The following is a 13,222-nucleotide window of genomic DNA, read 5'->3' on the forward strand; positions in this document are numbered from 1 at the left end:
GAAGATAATATGTTAACATTTTATGACTATCTTCCTGTGATAAAAATAAAACATGAGCTTATATTTATTTAAGATGCTAAGATGACTTCTCCCCTCTTTTCCTGGAGGAAAAAGCCAGTAGAAAAACAGTTGATAAACTCAAAATAGGGTAGCAGGTTTGTAATGCCTTTAGATGCTTATCACAGCCTAGTTGTTCAAGTTCTGGTCCCGGATAGGGGCAGCCTAGGTCTGCTGCCACCAGGAGGTCTGAGGAGGCCCTGCCTTTGCATACTGTGTTTTTCCTCTCCTTCCACACTGTTGCTTTGTCTTCCTTTTTTCCTTCCTGATCCTTGGACTTAATTGGTGGCAATCAGAACTAAGACTGCTCAGCCCTCCTTCAGACAGAACTGCTGCTAGAGAGCAATTTATATTTGCCTTGAGGTCCCCTTTCTTTCCCAAAAAAGGAAGCCTACAAACATACTAACCTTAAAGGAACCTTTTCAAGGACTGAAAGGGATTGTTTTTCTGGAGCATTAATAATAAAAACAGTTGTGAGCTTGATTTGTTAAAAGATTAACATATCAGTGACAGACGCCACTTGGGTAGGGCATTTTGGTATGTGTGCTGGTTCTCCCAGCATTGTGTTTCGAAATTCTTCACAGCCTCCTGGCATTATTGTCCCATCACTTAACTCACCATGCGGTGCAAAGCAAACCCCTTCAGGCATTCTGAGTCCCCTGTGTGGTTCCCATGTGGTATTTCCCCAGATAACATGGATGGAAACACGTTTTGGTGTCAGATTGGTTTCCTGCCTTGATCAGCCAAATCATTCCTGCAAATGCTCCTAGGGCATGAGTGAAGTTTCTTCTTTTTGTTTGAAGGGTGTGTCATGTGGCATCCCAGATGCAGTGTTCTTGGTTTTTGGGACTGCTGCTTCAATACAAGTGTAGAAAATTGCACAGTGCAGTTGGGTTTCATTTGAATTAGTTCTTGGAATAACCCCCAAATTTGTGTTCTTGTGATTTGGTTGGACTGCTGCATTTATGTCCATAAGGCATAAGTAGTTCCAAGAACCAGGAATGTGGCTTTGAAAATGCAATTGTTAGAATTTTGTAAGAGATGGCAGGCCAAATTCATTTTTCATTTTAGGACTATGTGAACCAGTTTTGGGGCATGCTGGATAAAGTAGGTGACATTTTTACTGCTTCACTATTCACTCATTCTGTTCTGGAAGTCTAGAATCTTGGCAGCTGCAGCAGCAGCCATAGCATTTCTGAATGTAGAAGCTGATCACCTCACTTTACTGTTTAGCACTGTTTTCACTGTGCAACCAGCCTGGTAGTTTACTCGGATACTTCCAAACTGGTTCTCATGTTCTCCTGGCATACTGCTCTCAATACCCTGGCTTAGCCCTTTCAGTGTATCTTTGGTGGTGTAATTTAGAATTACAGGTGTGCAGTAAACTGGTTCTTTTAAAGGAACCATAACATGTTCTTGTTTAGAGCTCCCCCATGCTGATTAAATGAATCACTTTTGCTGTTGAATTAAATTGTTAACAATATTGGATTGTGGGTAAAGGAAGGCATGAGAGAGGATTTTTTTTAATGTTAATACTGCTCTTCAGTGTTTGAAGACTAAAATTTACTGTATTTACAAACATGACTTAAGTGGTTTTGCTATGAACTTAAATTTTTATGCATGTGATAGATAGGTTTTCAGAATGTTATATGAGTTAAAAGTTCTAAGAACTTGTTATTGTACTGAAGGAATTGCAGATTGAGGTGCTCAGACCTTAAAAGCATTTCAAGAGAATCCCTCAAGTGGACAGACCAGGGATTTGATCTGTCAGAATCCAGTCAGTCATTCTTAGAGCCTCTCCCTGCAGAATTAAAATCCTTATTCTGGTGGAGTAAGAGATGGGATTAGTTGTTCTCCACTCAGATCTGAATTGTGTGTTTCGTCACAGCACTGCCTTAATTGGAGCCTCTCAGGAGTAGTTTGGAGATGGGAAGATGGCAGCTCCTCTAAGAATCCTCATGCTGAGATTGCATCCTGTGCCCCTCTCTACTCCTAATCTTTTTTCCCCTTTGACATCAAGTGTAGTTTCTGTAACTTAGCAGCATTCTAGGATATCCTGATACAAGTCCATAAATCTTGTAAACTGGTACCTATGCCTTTCTCATTGGATCGAATCACAAGATTTTAAGAAGTCAGCTGTTTTGGTCCTGCTGTCTGAAATCAAAGCTGATTTTTAAAGAGAAAATAGGTCTGAGCCAACCTGTAATTTCTGTCCAAACTCCTCACGTGGGTTTTCTTTCTTTCTTTTTTTATTTTTTACATGGGTTTTCTTAGGCCTTAGAATATAAGCCTGTTTTCCTGCTTACCCGTCTGGCTAATGGACCCTTGGAAAAAAGGAAAGGTTTCTGTTGTCCTTCCTTTAACCCTGCTTATTTTTTAATGGAGGTGTTATATGGAATGATGGCCATCAGAATTACTATTTTTTTTTTCTTCTTAAAGGGCCGGTGTTGTATACAGATTGAATTGGAGATTGTCAAACCTGATCTGAAAGTGATTTAAATTAAGCTGGCTCCATAATATGCTCCATTTGACTAATAATGAAATACACATATTGGGGTGCCTGACATGCTTGAGTCTTGCCGTCTAATACAGAGTTCCTTGAGCCAGAGGGGATCTGGGGAGTTTAAATGGAATTAGAGTTGTGCTACATTAGTTTGAGACAAACAGGTAGTATCTGGATGAACACATGCCACTGTCTGACTGCCCACCCCGGTCTGCCCGGAAGAGGGGCAGGCAGTGGAAGTAGGCCTGGCCACAGCAGCAGCAGCGGTGAGTAAACATCGAACTTGCACAGGATGAGGGAGACAGGAGGTCAGTGATACTGCTTACTCGCCGTCAGTCTCAATTTTAGCAGCTGTCAGTCTAACTTGTGTAAGCAGAGATTTCTTTAAAGCACTTAATCCTTCTGTTATTATTTAACGTTACCACTTTAAGTAAATTTTAAATCCCAACTGACGAAAACTAAGGCCGGAGGACAAGCTTAGCATCTTAGAAAACCTCTTTGGCTCTCGGAGGTGATTGGGGGGCGTCTCAGGCAGAATTTTACTTTCAATTTACTGTCCCTCCTCATTCTCCTCAGGTCCTTTGTATTTTCTCTTAAAATTCTGCCTTTTAGAAGGACCTCTCACACTCAGGGTTACAGATGGGAGTGCTGAGACTGTTACCCAGCTGAGTGGCTCACTGGTGGCCTTTGCTCTGTTACAGAGAGGCGTTCTCCTGTGAGTACCTCCATGGACTCAAGAGCCAGGGCCTAATGATTTTCAAACTTAAGCATATCATGTATTCCTTGTGTCAAGTATGTATTTTCCATATTTCAAGTTGTATTTCTAGTGAATTAAAGAAAACGTTGCAAATTAGAACGCAGTTACTTTGTGCATCCCTCTAGTAGAGTGGATATCAAAGAGTTGTCAGGTATGAAGTGTGGCAAAAACTGTGGCAGGGACCTAGTGCTAGCGTGCTCCACTTTTGCATTCCTGTGGTCTTGCAGGTTTTGTCACATAGGAATTAATTTCAGTGCCCCTCTGAACTCTTGTTTCATTGGTCCATTTCACTTGAGCAGTAAATGGGAAAATACAAATGACAAATACTCTGACAAAAAAAAAGTAAAAAAAAAATGTTAAATCCATAGTAGCTCCAGAGAATTTTCTGAATGTTTTGTGAGTTGTATCCTCTTGTGTTTAGTCTTGAGACAATATTTTAAATAACCTGTTTAAATGTAGGGCAGAAATGATTTCTCAAAGCATTTTAAAATAAAGACAAATGTTTGATGTTAGAGTTTCAAAGTTTTTGGTTTTTATTAGGATTTTTAACCTGCAATAGGCTTTGTCTCACTCTTAAAATTTCATTTCACTGAATTTGAGTAGGTGATATGTCCTTGGGGGAAATGTCTCCCTACTGTCTGTCATACTGGCTGCACCAAAAGACTTTTAATACCATAAAACTGAAAGAGGCAGTCTTCTATAGGATAGGGATCAGAAGGACCTCCAGTGAGTGAATGAGCAGCACCTGCGCTGACAGATGAGCTCACTGGGTAAAGGTAGGAGGAGCTTGGACGGCACTGTGTGAAGGTGCTGCAGCCAGAGCTGCTTTACTTCTGGATGCTTCCCTGTGTCGAATGAATAGAAAGTCCAGCCTTTGTCCTTGGTGGTTGTTTTCACTATACAGGTTTTCCCATGGGGGAAAAGGGGATGAAACTTTTCAGTACAATTTTTGGTACAAAGGAGTAAAGTTGGGTGCTGACCATCACTAAACTGTCAAATGAAAAAGACTTCATCTCTTTAAACTTGGCTTTATAGGGGGGAAAAAGCTGTGGTTTGAATTTGCTTGGTTTCTAAGTTGTGGTAACAGTTCTTTGATAAATTGTAATTATGGGTACAAATGCAACAGTATTTGATTCTGGCAATAAAATGGTTACAAGCTGTCTGGAGTTAGAAACTGTGATTCCTCTATTATTTTTTACTTTTAAGATTTGCTCCTAGAAAACAAATTTTTGAGGGCTGTCTTCACTGTTTTAAAGAAATTTACCCAAGTAGAGAGACCAGAGCTGTTAGTCCTGAAATGGCTGTTGCTATTGAAATAAATGGCTTTACATGTGATCCTAGGAATGGCTGCAGAATTTTGGAAATAGCTTTAATTTGTATTAGGATAAAATAAGGCCAGTTTGTATTACTGTCCATTGCTGTGATTTTTGCCCCACGGAATTAAGCTCCAAAGTAAAGCTTTGCTAGTCCCTCCTTTTCTGCATTCCTTTTTACTAAGTTTGTTCTCTGGTTTGTGCAAGGGGCTGGTTTCATTTTGTAGCATTTCAGGAGAGGACAAGAAGGTGGGGCTTTAGATGTAAAAACTTGAGTTTCTTGCTTTTGAGCAAAGGTGTGCACAAATATGCCCTTAAAATTGTTCATTTCATTGAGAAAAGAATTTTCTCTTTTTAAAAAATGTAAATACCTCACCAAATCCATTTAAAATTATCATAGTTTAGTGTGTTTGCCCTTTTTTTTTTATCAAATTAGTTGGAGTAGACAGGATTTATTGAAACATGGGTTATTTTTACCCTTACATTGCTAAGCTAAATTTGAAAATTCAGTTGGAGAAGGCTTTAACATAAAAATAGTCCTTTTAAAGAAAAATTGAGAACCAAAGGTCTTGACTTTGAAGCACCTGCTTAAAGATTGTTTTTGTAAGTTGTTTGTTTTCTATATGCCATCTTCAAATTCAGCAGCCATTTTGGTGGTTGTGTTGGTAATGGGTCCTGAAGTCTGGTTATGGTGGTCATGAACTGGCAATCCAAACCTAGAGGAAAAGCTGCAGAGTGACTCTTTTTCATTCTTTTCTCCACCCATTGTGTAAATACATTAATGTGAGTCTGTGTAATTGTCTTAGATATAAATTGAGCCTTATTTTGAATTCTGTCCCATGAGGAGATTTAGAAAGCCCGAGGATTGAAGATTCCTCACTTACTCAAAAGAATCCAGGTGCTGCTCTGTAATCAATCAATCTCTAGCCTTTAGGGACCCTTCTGCCATTTGCAGGCCAGCTTCCATGTGTGTATGAGGGATGATGCAACACGAACATGTTGGGCTTTCTGTTGTGACTTTGTTAAGAATTTGAAACAGCAACAATACAGAGCTTTGGGCCCTCTGTGGTTGCACATCCATGAAGCCAGCCTTTCTTTGGCTCTGCGTGTTTGTATGCATATACACACACATTTGCTTTTTTGGCATATATACGCGTACTCTATATTTTAGCATTTGAGCTCATCAGTGGTGCTGCAAGTTGTATTGTTTACCTGCTTTGCAGTAAAAGTGTATGTGTAAAGTTGCTTTCCTTCTTCCCCCCAAAAAGTGAACCTTGCAGACTTCTTTCCTGTAGATTTGGATTGCCTCTCGTCATGAATGAGTATTCCAGACAGGGAAATTGATATGGAAATCTGGAAGTAGCTTGTTTGTGGTGGGAGGAAAATCAAGGACATATTGTTTATGAGTTTGCACCTCCTTTTACTGCACACCTGTAATGCCTAGTTTGGTGGTTTAGAGAATATGGAGTGTTTCTGGGCTTTCTTATAAGGCAGAGGCTCCATACACGGTTGTTGATGATTGTTCTAAATTCCCATTGTTTTCTTGGCTTTTCTCCCTTGGTTTATGTGTCGTCTGGAAACTGATTTGTAGTTGGTGAGGTAACATACGTGGAGCTCTTAATGGACGCTGAAGGAAAGTCAAGGGTAAGTCTTTGAGAGAATTATTTCTGTGGATTTACTACATGACAAATATAACTGTATGGTGGCGTGGAATCGAATGAAATCAGGAAGGCAGTGAGTGCTCATGTTACAGCAGATATGTTTGCTTTTTGCCAACCACCTGAGTGGGGTGGGAGGGGGTTTGCAAATGGGAGTCCGACTTTTCCAAATGGCTGGCCAAAGAGCTTTTTTGGTATTGTTTGGATGCCCAATTTGGATAACTGGGGACCAATAGTAGCATTGTTTCTTTGTTAACAGAGGAATTGGCTGTGTGTGAATTATGCATGGAATTTTAGTGGTGGTATATTAATGTAAACCGTGTGTTCTTGTCTAGAAAACGTTACTCTTGGTTGTTTTGCTGAATTTGAAAGTTGTGTGGCCCAAAGTTTCTGAAAAGTTGCCTTTGAGCCAGTAAATTGTAAATTGAATATTTAAAATTTGAATGTTTAAAATTGGCATAGTTTAAAGAGAAACTAAACTATTTTCTGTTGTGCAATAGAATGGCTTAGCTTAATTAACAGGATGCACTTAATTTATGGAAGGGATGGATTTCAGAGGAGGACGATAAGGAACTGAGTACAGAAGGAAGCAGATCTAAAGTTTGTGCGATTTCTTGGAGAGCCTGAATTCGGGTCTGCTTATTGTTCCTTCAGAAACTAAAGTGTAATGCTGGTAATGTGTAGTAAACGGGATACTGAAGTGCCCAGCTTTTAATATGGAAGGCTAGGCAAGACACTGTTGGCAGATTCCCCTTAGAAGGGTTAATTTAAATATTAAAAAAAAAACAAACCCAAGGTTCATATAAATACAAAAATAACCTTGTTGTATAAATCATATCTTTAATTTGTAAATGTCATCGATATTTATGGTTTCTTTTCTCTTTCCCCCCCTTTTCTTGCTCCTCTGACTGGTCTTGGCTTCTCCTAAAGGGATGCGCGTAAGTATTATCTAGTTATTTATTGTCAGTTGGATCTTCTAAATAGTACGATTATTTTCATCCATGTCCTTTTATCTCATAGTGTTGTTGAATTCAAGCTGGAAGAGAGCATGAAAAAAGCTGCTGAAGTTCTAAACAAGCATAGTCTGAGTGGAAGACCACTGAAAGTCAAAGAAGTAAGCATTTGATTCACACACAGTAGATACCATTTAAAATTGTTGTGTGGCCCTTATTCACAGTTAGGATAAGGTAGTAATAGTCTGACTTGATGTGGCAGAACAGACCAACCTACTGTTTTTCCTGAAAATGATCTTTAACTGGTGTCAGTAGTCGTTTGTCAAGCCGAGGTCCTAAACAACTCTAGGAACACCTTACTAACACCTATCACTTCTCTCAGACATGCTTCCCTTGTTTTCACCTGAAGCTTCAGAGGGAGCCTGTTTTGATAGGTTTGTGCAAATAAGAATCTCTACCAATGTAATATTAGTTGCTGTGCTATGCCTCCAGAACTGCATTATGGCAGCCCCTTGGATTCTTTGTCAACCCCATGGTTATCTGAGTAGAGTAATGCTCCATGGAGTTTTCAGTTGGCTGGTTTTATGAAAGTAGGTTCTAGGCTTTTTGTGCTGGGGCACTTCTGAGTGTTAGATCTGGGGTACTCGGACCTAGCTTACTCAGTATGAACCCTGTCCTTGGTCCATTTTTTTTTTAAAGTGAGTTTGTTGTTACTCAGATCCTCTTTCATAGCTAATTAAGCTCGTTTTCCCTTCCAGGGAGAAGAGTTTTTGGTTAATAAGACCCTTTATTGCCTTATTTTGACTTCCTTTCCATTTGGGAGAAAGATCAATAGATTCAGAACTTGGAGAGGGGAGAGTGGCAGAGTTAAGGTCTCAGGGAATGATATACAACCGATTATGCCAGTATCCGGCCCTCACAAAACTGCTCAAACTTTGCTTACTTGAGTCACATATCTAAATAACTTGGAAGATGTGAACTCTTTGGTAATGTAGAACTTTTACTCCATCTATTTTGAAAAATCACTATTAGAGTTTGCAGAGATTATAAAAGTTTGTTGAATTGTTAATTTCTGGTATCTCAACCAATGATGAGCATATTGAAACTGAAAATTCTGCAGATAGCACCTAAACATGTCTTCTTCACTCCCATTTTTACTTCTTAATACTTTGCTTTTCAACACTAAATTGATCTTTTTTCTAAATCACTTTTAGCTAGAAAGTGGGCTGTTTAATATTTAAGTTCATTTAAATTGTTTGCTCCAAGTTTGAGATGTGTTTTCTAAACAGTTTCTCAATGTCTTAAGTTTTGATAATATCAGTCATTGTAGGATTTGGTGGTGTTTTTTAAAGTTGCTATGAAGTCTATTAAGTGCAATGTTTTTATGTTTGTTACAGGATCCTGATGGTGAACATGCCAGGAGAGCAATGCAAAAGGTGATGGCTACGACTGGTGGGATGGGTATGGGACCAGGTGGCCCAGGAATGATTAATATCCCACCCAGTATCCTAAATAATCCTAACATCCCAAATGAGATTATCCATGCATTACAGGCCGGAAGACTTGGAAGCACAGTATTTGTAGCAAATGTAAGTAAATGGAAATATTATTTACATTAGAAATTGGATTTTATTAAATAATAGTAACTTTGATATTAGAAAAGGAAAATTTTATAGAAGGGGATTGCATTTTTCTCTTTCTGAATTGTTAGAATTCGGCGTTCATGTTGGGCTTTCTTCTTTTTGCCTAGTTGCTGCTGCAGCCGTAAGTCACCGGCTTGACTATGGTCCTATTGGGGCTGTGTTTACTGCACTTTACAGGTGTTTAGAAAAGCAGCAGCTGGGTCTGCGCTGTCTGGGCGTATTTTGTGCAGTCTAGGTGCTGGGTGGAAGTGTATGTATATTGATATCTCCCTCCTCTAGTTGTCTCGGGTCAGAGCATGTGATGGATGATAAGCCTCAGATGGGGAACTTTTTTGTTTACTGTTTAGAAAATATTAATTTTAAAGATAGGAGCTGACTTTTCTGAGGAAATGGACAATAGATGGCATAGTTAAGATTATCAATTTTATTAAAAAACTGTTAAGACTTAATATTTTTTTCAAAATACTAATGCAGTTGATAGATTTTTTTTTTGGTGACATTATTTTTCTAATACTGTTTTCTAACCATTGCATGTCTCCTAAATGTAATAAAAACACTGCAGGGTTTTCTGATAATGTATACAATGAGGTTTTCTCTTTCTCTTGACTAGCTGGATTATAAAGTTGGCTGGAAGAAGCTGAAGGAAGTATTTAGTATGGCTGGTGTGGTGGTCCGAGCAGACATTCTTGAGGATAAAGATGGGAAAAGTCGTGGAATAGGCACTGTTACTTTTGAACAGTCCATTGAAGCTGTGCAAGCTATATGTATCCTTTAGAGAGAGTGGGAGAGTTTGTGTGTGTGTGTGTGTGTGTGTGTGTGTGTGGCTTGTGAACGTGTTTGGTGTTTTCATCAGCACAAATTTCTGTGAGGAAGAAGCAATTTCGTGTATGAATATTCTCTATTGTGACTCTAGGGGCGTACATTTTATAATATACTTCTTGGGGCTAGTACTGTGTAGTTTGAAAACAGGCTTATAACTATGTATAGTCTTTCCAGTGTCTTGTGGATTTGAAGGGTGGAGTCCAAAACGAGAGAGGGATTGGGGCATGATTTCTTGTGTCCCCAGAAGACCCCACATTTCCAGTGGATATGTGTTGTTATGGAAGCAGTACTTCCTAACCGACATATCTGCCCTAGTCTGTCTACCCAACAGTAAGCAGATTCATCTTCACTACTGTGTAAAGTCTGTAAATGTGGAGATCAAGCATCTGCATATCTCAGCAAGTGAGCATGGTGCTTTAGGAACGGGTAGCTCGTTGAGTGATGATGTGCTGTTTGGAAGATGAACTGGTAAAACATTCAGAGTCTAAGTGACACACCTAGAGGGCAATCACCCCTACCCCAAGTCTTTCATGATTGCGTATATCATTATTCCAGAAACAGAAATACTTGAAAGGTGATTGGGGTGGTTTTTTGTTTAGGTGTGTTTTGGTTTTTTCCCCTCTTCTCCATTATAAGTATTTTCTTTAAAGTCATTATTACTCAAGAATTTATTACTTAGAGGGACTGATAGCAGTTGACATCTTTTCCTGTTTGCATGTATTTTTCTCCTGTGCTCTGTATGTGGGTTTTCAGAATTGGAAAAACAGCCTTAATTACACGATTAGCTATGTTTAATGGCCAGCTGCTATTTGATAGGCCAATGCACGTCAAAATGGTAAGTTAAAGGATATTCTTTCTCTGTTTTGTGCTTGAATAAACTAGCAAAATCCTAGTACATGAAGAATAAATGTATCCCATCTACTGCCCTATGAACTGGAAAAGGGCATGATATGATAAGCAAATACATAAATGAAGTAGCTTTTACCTTGTAGCTTTCGTTTCCTCAGGTAAGTTTTCTGTTATGTGATTGGCAGTGATAGCATCGTGAGTTTATGTTGGCCTCCGTTGGCTTGAGCAAGTGGTCAGTTTCCTAGAACGGCTATATCTTTGGGCTCCCAGTTTTCAGGGTATTGCAGTACAGTCCTGTTTGTTGTGTACCATTGAGGTAAGACTGACCCATAGCTGACTCTCAGCAGGTTTTCAGAAGCTGTAATTCACATGGGAGAACATGGCCCATCTTCTTCAGAGCAACTGGTGGGTTCAAACCATAGGGCTTTGGGATTGCAGTGCACCTCCTGATCACTTCTAGAGCTCCTCATTCCTGTTTAGTTAGCGTTGTAGCTGTTGGGAGCATAATGAAATCCATACAACTTTTAAAGGCTGCTGAAGTGCTTCAGTGTCTGTAAATGTTAGGCTTGACATGTGATGTCGAAGAGAATAGTTAAATTGACATGTGATTAGAACCTGCTGAAGGCCACCAAGGACCTCAACTTAGAAAAAAGCTAAAGAGCTGTAGAAATCAACTACATTAGTCCCTCTAATACAGTTCCCTGAAGAGAATACTTGAGATATTTGATTCACATGGCTCAGAGATGAAAGAAATGAGCGAGTGTGAACAGATCCCTAAGGAAAAGCATGTGAGCTTTCATGCATGCTCTTAGTACTTTGCCTTTTCACAAAACAGTCGTGGGCCTTTCCCACATGCACCTTCCCCAAGCAGATTGTTTCACTGAATAGATATTCCTTCATTTATTGAGCCAGATTTCTGTTGAAAGCGCCCTGGTGGGGCAGCAGTTCAGTATTGCCTGTTAAGCAAGAGCTTAGTAGATTGAACCCATTCAGCAGCTCCAGAAAGACCTGATGGCCTACACTTGTAGATATCATAGCCTAGAAAGCTGTGGGACAGTAATAGTTGGGCACATAGGGTCACTAGGAATAAAAATCGACTTAGTAGCAGTTAACAGTATTGATAGGAGTGGTAAATGTCTGTCACTGGAATGGCTACTGAGATTGGTACCTTTTTTTTCTTTCAGGATGAGAGAGCATTACCAAAGGGAGATTATTTCCCTCCTGAACGTCCTCAACAACTGCCCCGTAAGTGTTTTTGATACAGCTTAGATGTTGGTTTTGTACTGAATGGATAGCTTGGTGTGCTTGAATTTGTGCTGTGATGTTTTGCTCGTGGTTCGCTCAAAGTTTTTAGGGAAAAGTTACAGATATGTTATCCTGTAGATTTTCAAGATAAAAATTTCTCTTACTCAGTAGAAAGGACCCAGTATATCAGTCAATTGATGAATGAAGAGCCTCCAATGGAATACTAACTGGTTGTTAAAAGGAATTATCTTAATACCTATTATAGCACCAACCTTGAAAGTATCGTACAAGACCCAAAAGTCTATGTACTGTATGGTTCCATCTCTCTGCACATCAAAATTTAGCTGAGAGAACAGGCAAATCCATGGAACTAGGATAAGGGGTTACCTAGAGCTAAAGATACCAAGGACTGACAGCTTAACTAGTGTGGGGGAGTTCTTTTGAGAATAATGATGATGATACAACGTTAAAACTACCACCCTTTAAAAGGTTGAATTTTATGATAGATGAAAATATCGATAGAAATGTCATGAGTAAACATCCTGGTGATAATCATTTGTACAGGAAATGTGGACTGATTGCTCTCCGTCAGAGTGCAGTGACACTCATTGGGAGGGCAGTCGAGACGAGGAGTCTGAGCAGCACGTGAGCTTGTGGAAGTGGTGAGGTAGTCTGTAAAAAGCTGCGCTATGGTTGGGAGTAGGGTTGGGGGGAGAAGACCTGGTGGCGAGGCCTTTAGACTTGAGTCTTCAGTGAAATTATGGTTTAGGATTGTGAAAGCATAATAGAGGCAGAGTTAGAGGGAAGATTGATGTCCTCAAGATTGCTTGTTAAATGCTGCCTGTGAACAACAGATTAACCCTGCCATGTTGATGGTGGTCAGGCCCATTGTTTCAGTTACTGTGTCATTCTGTCTTTTTGAGGTCCTTCTCTTTTTTTGCTGATCGTCTGCTTTCCACAAAGCCTCAAGAAATAGAAGATATTTGAGAAACAAACCCCAAACTTAGTCCCATTGACATCAGTTTCTGCTTGTGACTTTCCATTTAATTTCTGCAGATTTGGGAGGAGGTTTCCTGTCCTTTCTCAAAGCACCTTTTGGTTAGCAACCTAATATGCAATACTCTGTCATCAGAGATCCTTGTTTTTGGAGAAGCCTAAAGCCCACTGCCTTTGAGTTGGTTTCATCTTTTAGTGACCTTCCATCAGGTTTCTGAGACTGTTGATCTTAATAGGCGGAGACTGAGTCTCTTAAGGAGTGCTTGTAGAGTCTTTGGATTAGCAGCACAGCATGTTATGAACTAGATCACCATAGTATTATATATTACCCTCTTCCCAAGTAAATTGCCCATGTAATGATCACTGAGGAGCAGGATGATGACTTTTTTTTAAAAGTTTATTCTGTTTTTAAAAAATTTTTTTAAA

At 39.5% G+C, this 13,222-nt stretch overlaps 1 protein-coding gene across 1 annotated transcript in view; it reads left to right on the top strand.

Annotated features, from left to right (window-relative positions):
• HNRNPM (heterogeneous nuclear ribonucleoprotein M) overlaps positions 1-13,222 on the top strand; it is a 35,966-nt gene that overhangs the window by 8,887 nt on the left and 13,857 nt on the right. The window contains 8 exon segments of the mRNA XM_006903748.1: positions 6,222-6,274; positions 7,219-7,226; positions 7,309-7,402; positions 8,639-8,677; positions 8,795-8,830; positions 9,495-9,648; positions 10,492-10,541; positions 11,740-11,800. Of these exon segments, the coding sequence (XP_006903810.1) occupies positions 6,222-6,274; positions 7,219-7,226; positions 7,309-7,402; positions 8,639-8,677; positions 8,795-8,830; positions 9,495-9,648; positions 10,492-10,541; positions 11,740-11,800 (495 nt within the window).

This window comes from Elephantulus edwardii, unplaced genomic scaffold (assembly GCF_000299155.1).
Source record: "Elephantulus edwardii isolate Elephantulus edwardi_28Jun2011 unplaced genomic scaffold, EleEdw1.0 scaffold00185, whole genome shotgun sequence".
NCBI classification, from domain to species: Eukaryota; Metazoa; Chordata; class Mammalia; order Macroscelidea; family Macroscelididae; genus Elephantulus; species Elephantulus edwardii.